This window comes from Excalfactoria chinensis, chromosome 11, assembly GCF_039878825.1.
Source record: "Excalfactoria chinensis isolate bCotChi1 chromosome 11, bCotChi1.hap2, whole genome shotgun sequence".
NCBI lineage: Eukaryota > Metazoa > Chordata > Aves > Galliformes > Phasianidae > Excalfactoria > Excalfactoria chinensis.
Genome location: NC_092835.1, coordinates 11968032 through 11987402, shown reverse-complemented (window position 1 = coordinate 11987402; position 19371 = coordinate 11968032). Strand labels below are relative to the sequence as shown.

The 19371-nt window shown below is 40.4% G+C and overlaps 1 protein-coding gene across 2 annotated transcripts; it reads left to right on the top strand.

Moving 5' to 3' along the window:
- Positions 1-1059: 1059 nt before the first annotated feature.
- On the top strand, positions 1060-18783 carry N4BP1 (NEDD4 binding protein 1). 2 transcript variants are annotated; one of them, XM_072346257.1, is made up of 7 exons: positions 1060-1447; positions 4773-6541; positions 9221-9351; positions 9817-9913; positions 11178-11285; positions 12829-12936; positions 14173-18783. In XM_072346257.1, the coding sequence occupies exons 1-7, from the start codon at positions 1202-1204 to the stop codon at positions 14507-14509; spliced, it is 2796 nt and encodes a 931-aa protein (XP_072202358.1). In that variant the 5' UTR covers positions 1060-1201; the 3' UTR covers positions 14510-18783. The 2 variants fall into 2 exon arrangements, with proteins under 2 accessions (XP_072202358.1, XP_072202359.1); XM_072346258.1 differs by lacking the exon at positions 1060-1447 and adding an exon at positions 1456-1698.
- The last annotated feature ends 588 nt before the right edge of the window (positions 18784-19371 follow it).

Genomic DNA, 19371 nt, shown 5'->3' with positions numbered 1-19371 from the left:
AGAGCTTAACTACAAATAAGGCGAATCTGTTCAGAAAAATAAAATATATTTGCAGGAAAATCGATCACCTTTCTCAAATATAACATCGACATTAGAACCGTATTCTGTTTCAGAGCGCAGGAGTGTGTGTAAATGCTGTGTATGCACAGGTGCAACTCACCCCATTTAACCACAACAGTTACATTGCACTTCAGGATATAACGCTGTAAATTCAGAGAGCAAAAAGCATACAGCTGCGTGTATTTGGTGTGACCGTCCAATGGGCACTGACTGCAACATGTCATACAGTTAAGAAGTTTCGAAATAGATAAACACCTTCATCCAAACACCTTGTATTTACCCTCTCCCGCTGTTACGCTGTGTATTAAAGGAAGAAAATAGGGACGTTTAGGTTTAAAAGGAATTCGCTTTCCCTCTGAGGATGCATTTAATGAACAGCTAAGAAAAACCGACACCACAGCAACAGCAGAGAGATGGATGGAAGCCAGGGGGATCAAACAGCGAGAACCTGGAGGATGTCAGCTGTGGTCAGGTTAGGAAACGGGGAAGACCCAAAACATTTACTCCTTTGTACTGCAGTTGCTCCATACTGACAAGTGCAGCTATTCAAGAACCTGGTAAAGCCTCAGAGCTTCCCTAACTGCTGGGCCGTTTCTCCCTTTAGGAGCGCACGGGACACAACTTACTTTTTCTAAATGTTTGGGATTTTTCTGAACGAAATCCACCGCGATGTGAGCACGGCACCACTGGGAGCACTAAGCAGGGCTCACACGGCCGCCGAAGCGCACAGGGAGCCCCTCCGTGCCATCCCCCGCGGCCTCCCCTGTGAAGGCTGCACGAGGCGCTGGTCGCTCCGTGCTCCAACGCACCGCAGCTCCATCCCGTCCGCAGACAAACAAAAGCAAACAAGGCGCAGCCGCCTCGCTACAGCCCGGCTCGGCTCCCAACACCGCAGCGAACCGCCCACCGCGTGGTAAAGGCGGGGCGGTGCCTGACGAAACGAGGGGAGCCGTCGCCGCCCTCGGCAAAAAATGGCGCCCGGGCGTGGAGGGGGCACGGCCCACTTCCGGGTGAGGCGGTGCCGCCGTCGCGGGTTGATGACGCACGTACCGAGCGAAGGGAGCCCGGGGATTCCCCGTGTTGTTGTCCTGCGGCCCGGCGGGATGGGAGGCCGGAGCGCGGCCCAGCGCGGCTGGCGTTGATGGCGGCTCGCGGGGCGGCCCGCGGCTCCGGGCCGGGCCTGGACGAGTTCACCGTCCCGGCCGAGAAACGTCGCTTCCTGGAGGGCAGCCGGGGCCGCATTCAGGGCCTGTTCGAGGTGCGGCTGGCCGTCCTGGAGGCGCAGGGGGACTGGCGGCCCGCCTTCCCGCCGCCGGGACAGCCGCCGCCCGCCGCCAGGATCTGGGTGCAGCTGGCGGGCGGCGGGAAGGCCGTGCGGAACGCCAAGGTATGGAGGCGGAGGGGGCCGCGACTGAAGCCCCTTCGCCCGGCGGGGCTGGGGCCGACCCGGGGAGGACGGGCCGGGACCTGCCGGTATCGGTGTAGGAAGTGGTTGAACTGCGAGCAAAGGGCAGCGCTGCTGCGGGACGAGCCGGGGGCAAAGTGCAGCCTTCTCGAGTACGACCCCCGGCACCTGGACGGTGCTCAGAACGATCAGAACGCATCTCGCCTTTCTTCTGCAGTTCCAGAAGTCTCACGGTCGGTTGGGTGTTGCCAGGTTTCGCGGTTGGTTTACACACATCACTGATTCCATGGCCTGTTGGCCGGGCTCTGAGTGACAGCTCAGCCGAGCTCTTATTTCCTCCAGGAACAAGTTGGCAGCTCCGGGCTGCTTCAACTGTTGGTTTGCTGGAGTTTTCTTCCAAAACAAGAAGAACGTTATCAGTGCTGCTTGCGCCCTTGGTGATGGCACTGGCTGCTGTGAGGGTGCTTGTATAGAATTAGTTACACCCCTTGTACAGCTGGCACACCAGGGGTGTTAGTAGGAGCTGTGTGTGCACATACTGTGTGCTGAGTGCAGCAGTGTGAGAACCATCTAGGCTGCAGGTAGCTCTGAAGCCTGAAGTTCTGATAGCTGGGCTTTTTGTGTCTTTAACACACACGTACACAATGTATCTTATGACTTAATTCACTTCACATCCCACTTTGAAGTTCTTGATTCCTTTCCCTTTGTAATGCATCAGTTGTAGAAGTTGAAAGATAAGGTGGTTGAATTAACTGACTCTGGATCTCAGCCAGTTTGATTCTCTGTTGGGCTTAGAGATTCTGGAAGCTGTTACAGGTGACATATGGGATATTTCTCCTCTCCAGGCTGCTGCAGTACAACTTCCTTTTTGGTTGTTGTTTTTTCCCAGAAAAAGCCTGGAAAGCAATTTTCAATTCTGTCATTGCTTTTTTTCTGACAATATATGGATTGCTTCTTACTCCACATACTTAAAAGGGTATAGGAGATTCTTTCCTCACATTTAAAGCCTTCTTAGACCTTATCTGGATGGCTTGTTGACTAGAAAGTATTATCACACATCTTTTTGTTCTTTTGAAACCATTCTATTACAGCATTTTCTGTTTGAATTCATCAATCATTTGCAATATTCATTCTGCAGTGCTGTTCTGTTCTCTACTCTTGACGTTTTTTTTAAGCACGTTGTTTTTTAGCAGCAGCAATCATGTGATGGCGCAAACATTCTTCTGTTGATTTTACTGCAGAAGCTGTTTGTGCTGGTAAGGTCTTGAAGTGTCCTGCCCTGGTGCTTACACCACTATGACTCAGAGATGATAAAAAGTGGCCTTGCATTCTTCGTTACCTTGTAATGGCTTTCAGTTTCGTTTAAAAGGGAATCTCAGTTTCCAAGACTAAGGGAAGGCAGTCAGATTCGATATACTGGAGATTCTGCACATATCGTGACTGCAGCTTAGAAAGTGGTTTCACTACATTATAGAGTTTGAAGTACAGTAGACTTAGAAATAATTATGCTGCCTGACCAAAACAAAGTATTGTGTTTTGGCAGCTTCTGAACTCTGACATGTTTAGAACACATTAGTATAGACAGTTTATTTTGGTAACTTCTGGATGGTGAAATTCACGACCTTTTTTTAGTCTATAAAAAAAGAAAAAACAACAACATATCCTGAACTTGTAGTGATCCTGTCCATGATCTGTCCTACACAGAACTGGAGACTTGTGGAATTTTCTCAGTCTTTTGTCAATATCATCTACTTTTCAGACTACCTTGTAACGAACCTTTATCAAAAGCTGCCTTGCTGTTAGGAATTTTGGATGTGATCTTTTTTTGTAGTAGTAGATGTTTGATTTTTTCACTTTTAGCTGAAAAATGTGAATGTTGTTTTCGATTAATGAAATCTGTTGCAGTCCAGGTCTAGTGCATCTCTTTCTGATTTTGTCTTGTTTTATCCTAATTTTTCTATAGGTTAGATTTTAATGGATGCTACTAGTTACATTGTATCATGCCTCAGTGATAAGTATAGGGCGAAGAACATATAATAAACAGATAAAAATATAAATACCTTTGCAGTTACTCTTTGGGAGTTCTTCAGAAGCAGTCTTTGAGTCCACTGTCAGGAACTTACTCCAGCACAAGGTGCTTCTGACAAAGTGTGTGTTCTCTGGCCAAAGAATGGGGATAACAAAACAAATCTTTCTGACTTGTTAAAAGTGAATGCTAAAACTAAAGACAGTGGGGAAGATCAAGATTTATTTTAAATGATTTAGCCTAGTCAAATAAGAGACAGTAACTGAAAACTGTTTAAGTTTAGCTGTGTTTTTAAGTGAGTAGCATAAATACCTTTTTGAAACTCAGAGGAATGAGTTACTCTGTAACTACTGGAAGTTGAGTTTGGTCCAAATATCATAATTTTAACTACCCATCCTTTCTTAAATTTAAGACACAAATGGGAGTGCCTTTCCTTGGTTGAGCCTGAATGCTTTCAGATATTAAGAATTCTGAGAATCAAGGATGTTAAGATTTTTTTTTTCAGTGATAAAGTAAACATTTGGTGTATTTAGAACCACAGCTTAAATACTCAGTTACTGTCAGTTTCAAGTGAACTTAGTTATAAATAATGGAATATAAAAAAGTAAAAGATAGCTTTCTATGAAATCTATTTAAAAATCACTTCAAATATGTGTTTTGTATGTGTTACCTAGTTTACTGGGCGTATTTACTGTGCAAACCTTGCTTTGTTTTTATTTTGCTTGGACAGGCCAGAGCGTTGGCAGAGAGGATCCAGATGAGGTTTAACAAGAGCAAGTGTAGAGTCTTGCATGTAGGGAGGATTAACTACATGTAGCAGTGCAGGCTGGGGGATGACCTGATGGAGAGGAACTCTGCAGAGAAGGACCTGGGGGTTCTGGTGGACAACAGGTGTCTCCTGGAGATCAGTGTCTGTAAATATCTAAGATGCAGGAGGCAAAGGGACAAGGCCAGACACTTTTCAGCAGTGTGTGGTGGTTGGACAAAGAGAAATGTCCACAAATTGAAGCACAGGAAGTTCCACATGAATGTGCATAAGAACGTCTTCACAGTAAAGCTGACAGAGCACAGAGAGGTTGTAGAGTCTCCTCAGGGGATATTCAGGACCCACCTGGACGCCTACCTGTGCAAGCTGCTGTAGGGAGTCTGCTTCAGCAGGGGGTTGGACTGGGTGATCCCTTCCAGCCCCTGCAATTCTGTAGTTCAAGTGTATTGGTCCATTACTGATATTAAATGTCAGCTTTTCACAAGATTTACTTCTCTGTCTTTTTCTCCTTCTAGGAGTACATTAAGGGTCTCTGTGAACCTGAACTAGAAGAAAAAGAATATTACCCAAAGGACATGCACTGCATTTTTGTTGGTGCACAGAACATGTTTCTCAACAGTCTTATTCAGGATACCTGTGCTGACATAACCGTGCTGGAAATAGGATTGCTTAGTATTAAAGGGGGTGCAGAAGCAGTTGTTATGGCTCAGAGTCAAGTTCAGCAGTTTGTGAAGCTTTTTGAGAATAATGAAAGTTTGTCAAGTGAATATGAATCGGATATTAAAAAGCAATTTAGGCAATTTGTGGAAGCACATGCAGATAAATATACAATGGATTTATTGATTTTGCCTAGCTCACTAAAAAGAGAACTCCTAACTCTGATGCAAACTGAGTGTTGTGAGTCAGCGGATGCTATAGTAGATCTTACAGGGTCCCAAAACTCAGCAGAGCTCTTAAAGGACAAAACCTCCAAAGTCGTTGTTACAAGCAGAGATGGAAAAACAGGGAATGAGGAGGAGAGAAACAATGCTGGGACTCCTGTAACTGAGCTTACAAAGCAAATGGACAACGTGTTTTCTGATGCTTCTGAAACAAGTTTTGTTCCCATAAATGTTGTGCCTCCATTAGAGGCAATGACATCTAAAGAAAGACAATCTTGTAAAAGACGATTTTCTGATGCTGAGGAACGTCTCCCTAAAAAGCAATTCTCTTTGGAAAATGACCAGGAAGTGAAGACCGTCTCGCACAATGATCCTTCCAAGAGGGATGCAGTTATTGATCTGATTTCAGATAGCTGTGATGACTTAGATGATCCCAGTTACTGTATAAGAGAAGGCGATGATATCAGTGAGGAAATAGAATATAAGATTCTTGTAAACTTTTTCAGAACGATGGGATATTCACAAAGTATTGTGGAAAAAGTCATCGGTATTCTAGGACAGTCTGTGGAACCCTTAACGCTGCTGGAAGAAATTGAAAAAGAAAACTTAAAATTTCAAAAAGAACAAGAGTGGTCATCTAAAACACCTGGAACTACAAATCTACGTTTAGGAAGTAATGCAAATAGTTCACATAAACTAGAAGATGAAGACATTTTTTGCAAGAAAAATCCACTCAAAACCAGTCATACTTCAAATGAGACAAGAACAGAACATCACAAAACCAGAGATGTGCCAAGGACTCAAGTTGATGCAGAAGATAAAATGCGTGTATTGGAATGCAAACCTGTCTCTCCTGGTAAAAGTTCAGCTACATGCTGCAAACAAAGAGATATTTATTGTCCTGGTAAGAATCATAATTCAACATCGAGTGATACAGAAACTGATGGTTTTGTACCTCTCAGCCCTACGCAGTCTGGAGCTCTGAAAGAAATCGATTTTGTAGCCAGAGGGAGTTCAGATGTGCGCCGTACCTCAGCGAAGAGTAAAACTGCAGTTCAGCAAAAAACTGCAAGGCCCTCACCTGTGCAGAATAGTCATCCTATTCCAGAGGAGCGGTTGGGACACTGCAGCTCTTATCAAGCAAGATCTCCCAACCAACACACTTCTCAAACATCAAATTTTGAAAATCCCACCCAAGCGCATGTATTGTCTTCAGAGATGCATTCTACAAATCTCGATAGAGAGGTGGGTGGATCATACAGACGTCAGATTGATCCTTCCATTACTGGTGTCCAAAGATTTCTGGAATCTCTCAAAAAGCCGTACAGACTGGAGCTGAAAAATGAACCTGGGAAACCATATCTAAAACATATCATTATTGATGGAAGCAACGTTGCGATTTCGTAAGTGTTGCTCTTACCAACTGTCTCTTTATTAAAAGTTCAGTGAACTTTCAAGTGAAGTCGGGATGATGAGATTGCTGTATTACATAGAAAAATGTTGGTAGCTGGCTTTTTGGTGACCAGCGTGTGTTGGGCTGAGCTTTTCAGATACTAGTAGAAGCTACATTGATAAGTTTGGGTAAGGTTTAATAATGAAAAGTTAAGTGCAATTGACAGCCAGTTTGATTTCAAACACATAGCAGTTCTGATGGTTTTCATTCTCCATTTAATAACAGCGATCGTGTTTATGATAGTCTTAAGTTACAATTCACAAGATTTTATCTGATTCCTTGTATGACATTTATAGCAGTGTACAAATCTAATTATAATAAAGCCGTTATGACTTACTGTATCATAAAAACCATTAATGTAGTATTTACCTTTACATAAAAAAAAAAAAGAGTACGTGGTTTAAAGTTAATTATGTAGAAGCATGGTGTTTTGTGTAGAAGCATTTGGTTTTAGAACAGCCAAATAGATCTAAAAACAGTGAATTAAAAGATAGTGAATAAGCATCTGCTTAGTTTTCCAGTGCTAGGTAGCATTGATGTACTATTGCCAAACAGGGTCCTGTTGTGTCTGTCTTCTGCTGCCCAGCCAAATGGGGGGTGGCGGGGAAAGGTGGGGGTGGAGAGCGTTGTGTGTTGGGTTTTTTTTTTGGCTGTTTTTTGTTTGGTGTTGTTTTCTTTTTTTAATGTAGGTACTTCTGCAGCTTCTTTCTGGCTAAGTAAAGAATTGGGTTTTTTTACGTGTTAGAAACGAGAGAATTGTTTTCAATTTTGCTTTGAATTGTTTTCAGTTTTGTTTCTTGGTATCTTGAGGTTACGGACACCCACTTCCCCATTCTTGTGTGTTTGTGCACCTAAGTGTCATGCTGTTTTTTTTTAAGGGAGGTATGAATGCGTGCTTGAACAAAGGCTGAATGGGCTTCAAGGTCACTACTTGACTGTGACTTAATTCTGGAAGACTACAAGAAGCTGAAGAATGTTTCTCTTGTCATATGCAACCAAGCAAAAGCTACGCATTAACCTTAACTGTAGTTTCGGTGTTTTTTGAATGAGGAGTCCAGAGTTTACTCTATCTGCTAACAATAGTGAAAGCATTCAGCAACGTTTTCCAGTTACTAAATAGGATATCCAGCTTAAAGTGGCAGCGTGACAATGGCTGCTGTTTAGATTTAACCTGGAAGGCTTATGAGGCCTTGTGTGACAGTTACAGTTCTTAATCTGCTCTTGATATCAGGAACAGTTATTTCAAGAATAGATATTTTTCTCCAGAATCTGTTAATAAATCAAGTTGGGTTTTTTTTGCCTTTTATAATTCAGATGTAGCTTATTGAGTTTTTTGCCCTTCTGTATAACAAGGTTCTCTTCAAACTTAATCCAAGAATTGTAATAGAGTTATGTTTGAGGCATTTAGAAATTTGAAAGAAGATCCTTGAATGCCACCAAAGGCTGCATTTCACTGCAAAGTACTTGCATGGCAGTGTTTGAAAGAGTTCACTGTTCATATTTCCCCATTGATTAGACTAAAATGACATTCAAACTAACAAGGCTTATGATTAGGCTTGTATTATACTATTACACTTGAATTCAAGAACAGTTTAAAATATGAATACCATTTAATCACTTACTGTTCTGACAGTTGTTGTGTTGTCAGTTAACATCTAACTCAAAATGTTGAATAAGAACAGCATAGTAAGAAATGCTTGTTATGTTCATGATACCAATTGTAATGGGTTATTGTAATCAGCCTCCATGCCTTTGTTTTGTCTGTGTCTACGCTGTATTCTGGGAAAATGTGAGGGGAAAAGTTTCAGGACTGAAACTAGGTTTAGCCTCATGTAAGCTCCTAACTGGTTTTTGGTAGGGATTTATCTAGGGTTAGCTTCTATTCCATCTTCTGTGTTTTATTTAAGGTTCAGTTCCTGAAGTCTACTTAGACAGTTAGTAAAGGAGGACTTCCTCCCAGTTGTTAAATAGATCTGTAGGAAGGATCATTGGATAGTACAGACTAAGAGGGTTTTCTCAAGGATATCAACTCCAAACTCTGTGTCATTCATAGTAGGCAATTGTTGATTTTAAGGAAAGTCACTTAACTGAGCTGTAAAAAAAAAGTAATGAGCATCTGCTTTCTAAAGGATTGCCACTGGACTACAGCGTTTTGAAAATCTGCCTTCAAAGACATTTCAGTGTATTGTTTGAAGGTGGTAGCTCACCTTCAAAAGGGAGAGGAGGCTCTAACATCTCAGATTATCGTTGAATTTATCAGTGTAACTTGGGGAGCTAGTTAAACTGTTGGGATTGTATTTGGATAAGTAGCATGCTGATTGTCTTAATGTATAATCAATAGCTTTCTGAAACCTCCTTCTAAAGGTAAACGTACTTCTAATTACCCAGGTATTGTACTAATGAAAGCTAAAGACTGAGCTATGTTACATTGCAGGTGATATTTTTGTTCTCTTCTTGTGCTGAAGGCATTTTTCCCATTCATAATATTTTCCATCTCTACTACCTGTCTAGCCTTTCTTCTGCTGACGCTGTAGGTATATTTTCCTACTTCTGTTTTGTTTGCATTAATAGTAGTAAAGCTGTTGTGAATTTAATCTCACCTTTTTCTTCCCGTTCCTCCTCCCCCAAGTCATGGTTTAAGGAAGTTCTTCTCCTGTCGAGGAATTGCAATCGCTGTCGACTACTTTTGGAAACGTGGCCACAGAAACATTACTGTGTTTGTTCCACAGTGGAGAACGAGGCGTGATCCTTCCATTACAGGTGTGGAAAATAGTTTTCTAATGTTTTTCTTAAATTAAATTGTAAATAATTATTCAGGTACTTCTACGAAAAGGGAGAACAAATATTTCATAAAACAAAGGAAAGAACAGTCTGGCTGCTAAGCACAAGTAATTTGTTTTCAATATACATTGTGAGATTCTCTGGAATTCTGTATAGACTTGCTGATAAGCCATAGATGGAGGCCTTTTTCTTTTTTCTTTTTTGCATTTTTGTTTAATTTCTGTTTTCAGCCTTCTCCCCTTTGCTTGCATGTTAATAACTCTTCATCTGTCAGTATGCTGTTTCTGTAAATTAATGGGTACAAAAATAACCCATCTTCTCTGCTATTTATATCTCTCTCTTTGTGTGTGTGTGTGTGTGTGTGTGTGTCTTAATTATCAAGTCTGTGCGTAGCTTGGAGGGAAGCTTTTGTTTTTATTGAACAGTTGTTTCATCTTTTAACAGAGCAGGATTTCTTAACACAGCTGGAAGATGTTGGAATATTGTCTTTAACCCCTTCAAGGATGGTGTTGGGAGCAAGGATTGCTTCTCATGACGACAGGTACAGAATATGCTTAGTTTGAGAGTTAATTTGAGAACCAAAATTCTGCTTCAAAATGTGGGGATCATTTTGCAATGGACAGCACAGTACTAAGCTTTGGGTGGGTGGAGTGGAGTGCACTGGTGTTTTCATTGGTATTACCAAATCTTCCTAGTCTTGCTACACAGTAAGAACATGGTAGAAAAGGTTTTTTTTCCAGGTGCAGCTTATCTAATTCTGCTTGGACGAGGCATTTCTAGCTTTGTCAGACAGCTCGTGCAGCTCTGTATTAGTAAGTCATACTTTTTCTGACTGTGGAATTGTCAAGTTCTTTGCATCATGGGCATGTCTGTTTTGTTGCATCGTACAGTCCTGTACCTGGCTGCAAAATTTGATGTGCAAAATATAAATGAAGCGCTCTGTAGTTTTATATCCTTGTTAAAATGTTGCAACTCCAGTCTCTTTAGTAATAATGTAGAAAAAATGTGTAATATTTTATATTACATAGAAGAAGTCAAGTTGGAGTAGTTTACACACTAATATTTTACATACAGACAGCTTTTATATATAATGTTATGTAGGTACAGTAATTTTAGGATTAGTGTGGAAATGAGTGTTGCATTAACATATTTGCACATTGAAATGTATCATTTTCCATCTTAAAAAAAGAAAAAGTACCAACCATTGTGTCTTTGCTGAGGTCATCCCTGTGCAGTGCTTCAACTAGCAAAAAGCTTATTTTCCAATAGGTAAATATCATGGAACTTTCTAAATTGTTGTCGTAAGTTGTTTAACAACCACATGGAAGCCACAGCCTTTGTTAGCAGGTGTAGACAAAGCAAAAAGTAATGTGCATAACACTGTATTGCAGAACACAGACGTTGATATTAAGCAGAAAGGTACATCTGAATATATCTGAAAAAGTTTGGGTTAGAATTGCTAATAAATACCGCACTTTCTGAAAAAACAAGCCACTTACCTCTACAAATATTTCAGGATCTATTAATTCTGTGTGTTTGGGGAGTTTTACACTTTCATGTTGGTATTTTTGTCTTCCAGCAGGGAAAAAAGCCTCCCATAAAAATTATGTGCAGTAAATAAATGAATGCTGCCTAAAACTGTATTGCTTTTGAAGTTAATGGGTCAAAAATCAATTTTTTATTATTTAAATTTTTTCTTGTAAGGAAGTTCCCTTTGGATGGTAAAGGATATTTAGTTTTCTAGCTCTTTGAACAATTTTCAGCAAAGAAAACCATTATAACTGTCTTTGAAATGAATGTTACAGATTTTTATTACATCTTGCTGATAAAACTGGAGGTGTTATTGTGACTAACGATAACTTCAGAGAATTTGTGACAGAATCATTTGCCTGGAGAGAAATTATTCAGAAAAGGTAATGACTTGGATTTCTATAAAGCCTTATAGGATGTCTGTCCTTAAAGCTGCAGGCACTCTAATTAAAAAAAAACAAAACAAAACAGTTTCAAGAACTTATAATTCCACATGAAGGTAACCTATGATACAATTATTTTTGAGAACAAGCAGCTACTATTAGTTTCCCCCCTTTGATTTGTGACCTTATAATTGTGTGTTGAGTAGCCTGATACCCCTGTTATTCACAGATCCTCTAATGCATGTCTGTTAATTACTCCTGTAAGTAGAAGCCCTTTATGGCAGCCAAGCTGTGTCCCTTCTGAACTTTCAGTGTAACATCCTGTTAAGAGTACACACTTAGCAAGCCGTTCTCACAGTCTTTTGTTTTCGGTCAGACAGTTCATTTCTTCAAGGAGATACAATGGCTGAAGCAGACACAGAGTCACTGTTAAAGTTTCAGAATCACTCACTCTGCGCTGCAGTGCAACAAATAGGCATAGCTAAGCAAAAGAATGAATGCTTATCTCTGCAGCTGTTGCCGTACAGTTGTTGAGCATCGTGTGGGTTTAGATGAGTTCACTTAGCTGTCAAGTATGCCTGTTTCAATCTGTGGATTCTCTATGGATCAGTTTCTCCTGCACAACCATTTTCTTCCTTTTTTTTTTTCCCCCTCTCATTTTTTTTTCCTTCCAGTTAAATCAGGTCCTCATAATAAGAAATAAGAAAGTATATTTTTCTGTTCAGCTTTGAAGAGATTTTTTATTAATCGCTCAGTCTTGGTGACATCCTCTGAGCAAACACTTGCTGCAGTGATTGGGTTCTGTATACATTTACTGAAATATTGAAAACTGACTTGGGTTCTTGCCTAATCACACGGGTATTTTCACTGTCTCTTAAGTGAGTTTTACAAAAGTCAGGTTCTGTTCTCATACAGTACTTCAATATGAATTCTTAGTGCCATTCTTAGTCTGTGTTTTTTGGGGATGTTCTTTTTAAGACCGTGTTAACTGTACCAAATCTTCTTAGACAAACTTTAGTTGAAGGAGTTTCCCTGAATGCAGGTTTTTCCACCAGCCCAAAATGATTCCAGGGGAAAAAAAAAGCTTTTGTTTCAACCATAAGCATCTGACACTGTTTGCTAGTTGTGTGGCTTTCTGATAACATAAGCACTAATCGCTTTGTGTTTGAAGATCCTTACAAAGAAGGGGAGTTTGAACAACCAGAAAATCTGTAATCTGGAAAATTCCATGCTGGTCTCTTAAGAAAGGAAAAAACTGTACCTGTGTATGTCACCTGACAGACACTGTTTGCAAAAGGAAAGGAAAAAAACGAACCACCTCAGTATTTTGCAGTGCAAATAAGAGCAGTGTACACACGCTCCCTTAAAGTTACTTTGACAGTGAATGCTGGCTGCAATTAAAATGGGTATTCACTAGTTAATCTCCATTAACTCCTGATGCTGTATGGTTTGCTATAGGCATATACTCCTGTTTTATGGAGATGAGGGGTGGGGAGGGGAGAATACATTGTTAGTAAAGAATAATGGAAGAACTCTCTTGCAGGTTGCTCCAGTACACTTTTGTTGGGGATATTTTTATGGTTCCTGATGATCCCTTGGGAAGAAATGGACCTAGATTAGATGACTTCCTTCAGAGTGAAGGCCCTTCTAGGTATAAGCTCTGTTTTCACTTCTGTTTGAGACAGTTATGATTTCAGATGGGAAATGAACTGTTTGTGGCTCACTTGAACATTTCTGTAGAGCTGTATAGTGAGGGTAGAGTAAAATCAGACATGAATGCTAGCAGATAAACATGGGCATTTTTTTCCTGTTACTGCAGTCTGTTCAGAAGGTGCTGGTGACATTTGCATCAACATCTCTCTCACAACTGAAATAAGTAAGACAAGTACCTCAAATAACTTCCTCTGAGGTTTCACTGTGGTGGTTTTCATACAGTGGTGGTCCAAACTGTGTGTCATGATTGCACAAACCTTACTGGTAGTCTGAGATATGCCTGGTGTCCTTCCAAAACACAGCAGCGATATCTAAAATACACTTGCTCATTATTAATACTTGAGCAATAGTTACCACAGAAGAAACACTGAATTCATATCCTTTGTCACAGGAGAGGCATTTCTTTTCACATGTGGTTATGGTACTGTGACTATCATTGTTTTGGAGAGGTGTTGCTATTTAAATGCATTTGTACTTGATTTACAATGTTGAATATTAATAAACTTATGTTGTTATGATTATTGTACTCTTTAAATATGCATGTATTTCAGAAGGATGAATTTACTCTGTGTTATGTGCCAAGACTCAAAACTGGATTTGTACTTTTAAACAAGAATTTGGCTTCCCTTTCCTTTCATTCACCAGCCTAACAATTATAAATGGATTAATGTATAACTTTTAAAATAGAGCTCCGTAATTTTAATACAGTTTCCCTTGGTAGCAGGAGAACAAACTGTAATGTGTGTTTTAGTTCATGTTTCTGCTTTATGTGGTGGCATGTGAAGTGGAATTGGCTCTAAATTGAAAGCAGTTTTGAAAAGCATCAACTTCTTAAATATTCTGATATGAGATCTCAGTAATTAAGATAGAATGTTAAGACCCTAAAATTGCTGAAAAACTTCATTGCCCCATTAAAGAACAAGGCCATGTTTTTTTCATTTTGCAATCTAAAATGTGGGCACAGCTGACAAATGTGGACACAAGTAGATGAAGAATGATCTTGTCTTATCTACAGTTTTGTTTCACTTTGGAATCAAGTGATTCATGTTTTTTCAGTCAGTAAGTGAGCAATCAGTGAAGTATAGGAGTTGTAGGCTTCTTTCTTTTCTGTGGCTGTACATAGACAGTGTTTGCTCTATCTCAATTTAATCAAAACTTTCATTTTATTCCATAGAGGCTTCCTGTCAGCACAAAAAGCTTTACACAGCAGAGAGCAATATTCTTCTGAGTCACCTTTCTTCATGCACGTTCCCAATCCAACCAGCAGCAGTCAACAGCCTAAAAATCGAGCACATGGTGATCGTTCAGCAGTGTGGCTTCCAATGGATACAGATATGAAGGCTTGTCTGTCAATTCCACCACAAAGATCTGCCTCAGAAACAGTACAGCTGAGAGAAGCCCTGATAAAAATATTTCCTGATTATGAGCAAAGACAGAAGATTGATAAAATATTAGTTGATCATCCGTTCATGAGGGATCTTAATGCACTGTCTGCCATGGTGCTTGACTGAAAAACAGGGTTTTTATATCACAACTGATCAGACTAGATGTCAGTAAGAGTAAGAACGTTGCTTGGTCATGTTACTTTGTGAATATTCAGAACCTAATTTTATTTGTATAAACAAACATATTTTTATGTATGTCCCATTGCTAATAGATGCCAGTTTTTGGTAAATTAAAAACTGCTGCTACTACAGATTTGTGTTAATATTTTCTATGAAAAATCTTCCACTTGATTTTAATTGCTTATTAAAGCAGTAATGGTTCGAAAGAACTGATGTCACTTTAGATAACATATCAGTACATTCTAGAAAACAAAAACACTTATGTGCCTCCAGTACCTGCTTCACTGAAAAGCTTCCAAATGTTTCTTGATGAAAATCAGACAGACACTGTAGTATTTTCTGATACAGAGACTGCTGTATAATGTGTATGTGCTTTCCTTAGGCCTCCTCGTATATTTTGGAAGTAATGTATACTCCTAATGGTCTGTGAACAACTGCCGACCACAGTGTGGTAGCTGTGTTGGAGTCTGGTGTACTATTGCAGTACTGTCACAAGATGGCATTATGCATCTGTTGGTTTCTAGTGATCAAGAGCCAAGATTTCTGACCTGTATTCAGATGTGCTAGTTCTTATATAAAGAGCAAATGAAAAACAGACAACAGTAAGTGTTGCCATGGATAAAACCAAATATCGTACGAATAACTTCTGGATACTCCTCAGACTTGCAGGTGATATTACAGGTGACAAGTAAGCTCTGTGTGCATGGCCAAGATGGAGGCCATACAGTGCACAAAAAAAGCCTTTTGCTCATTCATCCAGGTTGTGAGATACATTTTGAGAGCAGTTAAAAGTAAGATTCCAGCAAGAAAGCATAAAATCACAAATCTCTCATCAGTAGAAGATGCTTTTAGTGCTTTAAAAGCTCTGTGATGCCCATGTTGCTTTTAGAATGCTAATTATATTGACCATCAGTATGCCTTGAGCATAATTTAAGTACCTGTGCTGTTTTGCTTGTCTCTGCCTTGCCATTTTTTACTAAGAATCTTGCAGTAGGCTATTAACAAAGCAAGATGCTGTTTACTTAGAAATTACATGCTGTCTTGTGCAAAACTAGCTCTGCATTTATGTCTGTTTTACTACCTGAAATCTGCTTTGAGGTCTAGCCCAAAAGTAAGGCAGCAGGGAAATTGAAAGTAGTTTCCAGAAACTGACAAGTAGGACCATGCTGGAACAGGAGCAAAGTGAAGATTACAATGTGTCCGTGTACACACTTCAGTCTTCATGCTTTCCTTCGAAGGTGTTTTCTTATGTGCTTCTTTATGTGACTGAAAACATGAGGCATGGAGCCCATGCTAAACTTCTGGCACGCTGAGCCTTTCCTTGAAGAATAAGAATATTGGATTTCTCTCCAGTAGGATTTCCCTATATTTTGAAATCATTGCTTTTTGAAGCCAAATGTACTGGATGTGCTAAGGAATTAGGTGTTGAAAGCCTCTCACCGTTGTCTCAGATGGCCTCATCATCTGCATTGTGAGGTCAGAAATAGAAGGCAGAGTCCAGCTGTTCTCAATAGGAGCTACAGCAAGAGCAGAACTAAAATATGGTAGGAGCAGATATTGACAGACTCTCGAAAAAGAAAGTGAGAAGGAAGAAATTAGTTGAATGTAGTTCTGCATCCAGATAGACTCGTGGTGGTTGGTTGGGTTTTTTTTGTTTTGTTTTCCTTTACACTTCAGTGGACAGTTCACAGGCCTGCCCAGGTAAGTGAATTTATTCTGACCAGCACATCTTTGCAAAAAAGTAATGCTCAACTAATAAATCCTGTGTGATCAGCAAGGTCTGTCCTCACAAAATCTTAGACAGGTCTCTAAAACCTGACATCACTGATTTGAGGGGGTGTTGTAATGAGCTGTAGGGAAATAAGTTGCAATCAGCCAAGGATTTCTACTTACTTAAGGGGGGTGATGCTGAATTTGATGAATCTGCTTAGTATTACATATGAGTGAGACAGAGCAACTTTGGATCAGCTTCTAAGAATTTCTTCTAAGAAGTGTTGTGGTTTAACCTGGCAGGTAGCTAAACACCACACAGTTGTTTTCATGCTCTCCCCCCTTCCGAGTGAGATGGGAGAGGATTATTAAAAGAAAGAAAGAAAGAAAAAAGTAGAACTCAGTGGTTGAGATAAAACCTACCTACTAAGATAGCAAAAAAGAAGAAGAAAAAGTGATAGCCGTTACAATAATTATGTCTGTATATACATAACAGTGATACACAAGCAGTTATCACCCACCAACCATTTACCAGCTGGTCCTGGAGCAGCAGCAGGTCACCCAAATAACTCCCCCAGATTTTTCAAACTTTCCTTCTGTGAGATGTCAGTAAGAGAACCTGAGGAAACTGAAACTCCCTTGACTGTACAGCATTGCTCAGCAACAATTAGAAACATCAGTGCTATCAACATTGTTTTTCTCCTAAAACCAAAACAGCATCATACCAGGCCCTGAGGAAAAACAGCTCTGTCCCAACTGAAACTAAATAAGGAAAATTAGGAAAATGAGCCAAGAGCAGTACAGACTGTTCTGTATCTCCTTATCAGTGCACACGAAAATGAACTTAATCATGCAGAACAGAAATGCAGGTAAAGAAATACAGTTTTATTTTCAACCGTCACGAGGAATGGAGAAGATTAATATTAAGAGTATGATCCTGCAGGGGCAGCCAAAGATAAGTACTATGTTGACTACATCCAGTAAGGGAGAGACAGGGAAGAGTATGTAAACTCCTCAGTAGATAGCAATGGATTGGAGGGCTACGTTAATATCAGTAAATGCTAATACACTGTTCTTTTCTGTGCTAAACATCCAATCTGAAAAGAATTAAAGAGGAATGTCGTGTCAAGCACTCGGCAGAGTCGTGGTTGATTACTTTTGCATGATGCAAGAAGCCTAGCTAGGAACAGCTCTAAAACCTGTCTTCTAACTGCTCTTTCCCAGGAGTACAGACTAGACTAACTGATCTCTGTGGCATTTATGGGTATTAAGGCAAACTGTCTAAGCTGAGCTGAAGTTCTTGTGAAATGAATGCCAATGAGGCCACAGGTTGTTTTCTATTTTATATTTTTTTTAGGTTCTGTTGTGCCTTCAGGTTTGAGTTTTAGGCACCAGCTCTTGTCTAATATAAAGCACACTAAAGGTCATTTTGGAGAGCAAATAGGTAATTCCCATGTTTTCATATAGATGTTCACTTTAATCATTCTCACTTGTCAAAGAGAGACGCAGTGGCACAAGGAAGACCTGTCTTACCTCACACTGACTGCCACGCTCCTGAGGGCCTTACCATGGCAACAGCTTGCTCTGTCCATCCTTCTCATCCTACCACGGTATCTGTTCTGGAAGTAATGTCCAGTGCAGACACGAGGGCTTTTCCTCAGCTGGCTCTGGCATCACTGCTGCTGGTACCAAGGCAGCCCTGCTGCTATGCAGCCTCTGAGGGTGTCCATCTTGTTTCACCTTCGGTGAGCTGTTGTGAGGAAGATGGGAAAAGGGAAGTTAGGAAGCAGAAAGGAAGGCTGATATTCTGCTTAGCAGAAGGCTTTGCAAGCTTGTGTGACAATCTGGGCAGCAGCTGAGATGGGTCATTGTGTATCAGCCCAATTTTGCAACTAAGGTGGGCAGTCTGAGGGTGAATGTGATGCAGAGGAGAGACTGATGGGAAACTTGCAGGAGATGGCGGAGCACAAAGCACCCCCATCAGCCACACGCAGGGCAGCACCACAGCAGGTATATGTTTGAAATGAATTTACATCTCATGGCTCTATCTGCACCGATAGCCCCAACAGGGTGTCATCATGTCAGCACTACACTGAGGAGCTCAGCTGCAGGTACGCTGCTATGCCGAGCAGCCTACACACAAAGCAAGGGGTGCCACAAGGGTCAGATCTCTTCTTCTGTTTTTACAGAATGTGTTTCCTGTTATGTCTATGATTTAATACTGTGTAAACACTGTAGAAATCTGTGTTGAAGGAGATGGGATTCAATCCTTTTACATCCCCATGCGGAAAGACCTCTGTTGGTATAAATTGCTTTGCCATAACTGAAAGCTGAGATCTGGGGTTTGTTTTTCTTGTCCTGAGCGACTGAGCTACGCCTGAAAAATGTTAAGTATTATGTACTTATTCCAAAATAAATATGCATGTTTGGACTTCATCAAGAATAGATGAATCACTTCAAAGTCACACAGTTACTTAATCAAGTGTAGACAGAACCCCAATGTGGTCTGGGGTCTTTGTTTGTTTGTGCTTGGTTTTAAAGGGAAATGGCTTTTCTATGTGTTATGTTTGGACTGGTGTTAACTATAGACCCCCTTAAATCATCTAGAGCTGTCTGAGCACACTTCCTTCACTCATGTGTATCCTGGCCTCGTACATTTTTGTTTTTAGGTGTCAATGTGAGAAGATGTGTATTTTGCAATCTTCATCTCTTTCTCTAAATTCTGTTCATAAAGCACACATTGTGCTACTCAACCTTTGCAGAAGGAAAAATAACCACACAGCTGCACTTAATCAAATTACATACAAGTTGTACATCTCAGTGTCATGCTAGCTCCCCTGGCTGTTCCTGGTTTACAGTCCACAGAGGCACACATGACTTCCCAGCACTTCCCTGGGACAGAACCAGAATGGAAATGTTTTGATGATGGTCACATTTTTCTCCCTTTTTTTGCTAACTAAAAAAATATTTGAATTAGAAGCATTGTTTTGAGTGGCAAATAACAGGAGCTATGATTGAGTGGTGCAAAGTTATCCTCTTCCATTCCTTAATATTTTATAGAACCATCATCTTCAGGATAATCGCTTCAGACTCTGACT

Excerpts from the sequence above, each read along its gene's own strand:
- N4BP1 (XM_072346257.1), top strand. The coding sequence starts at position 1,202 with ATGGCGGCTCGCGGGGCGGCCCGCGGCTCCGGGCCGGGCCTGGACGAG. Across the intron at positions 1,448-4,772 it reads AGGCCGTGCGGAACGCCAAG|GAGTACATTAAGGGTCTCTG; the intron begins GTATGGAGGCGG and ends TTCTCCTTCTAG. Across the intron at positions 9,352-9,816 it reads GCGTGATCCTTCCATTACAG|AGCAGGATTTCTTAACACAG; the intron begins GTGTGGAAAATA and ends ATCTTTTAACAG.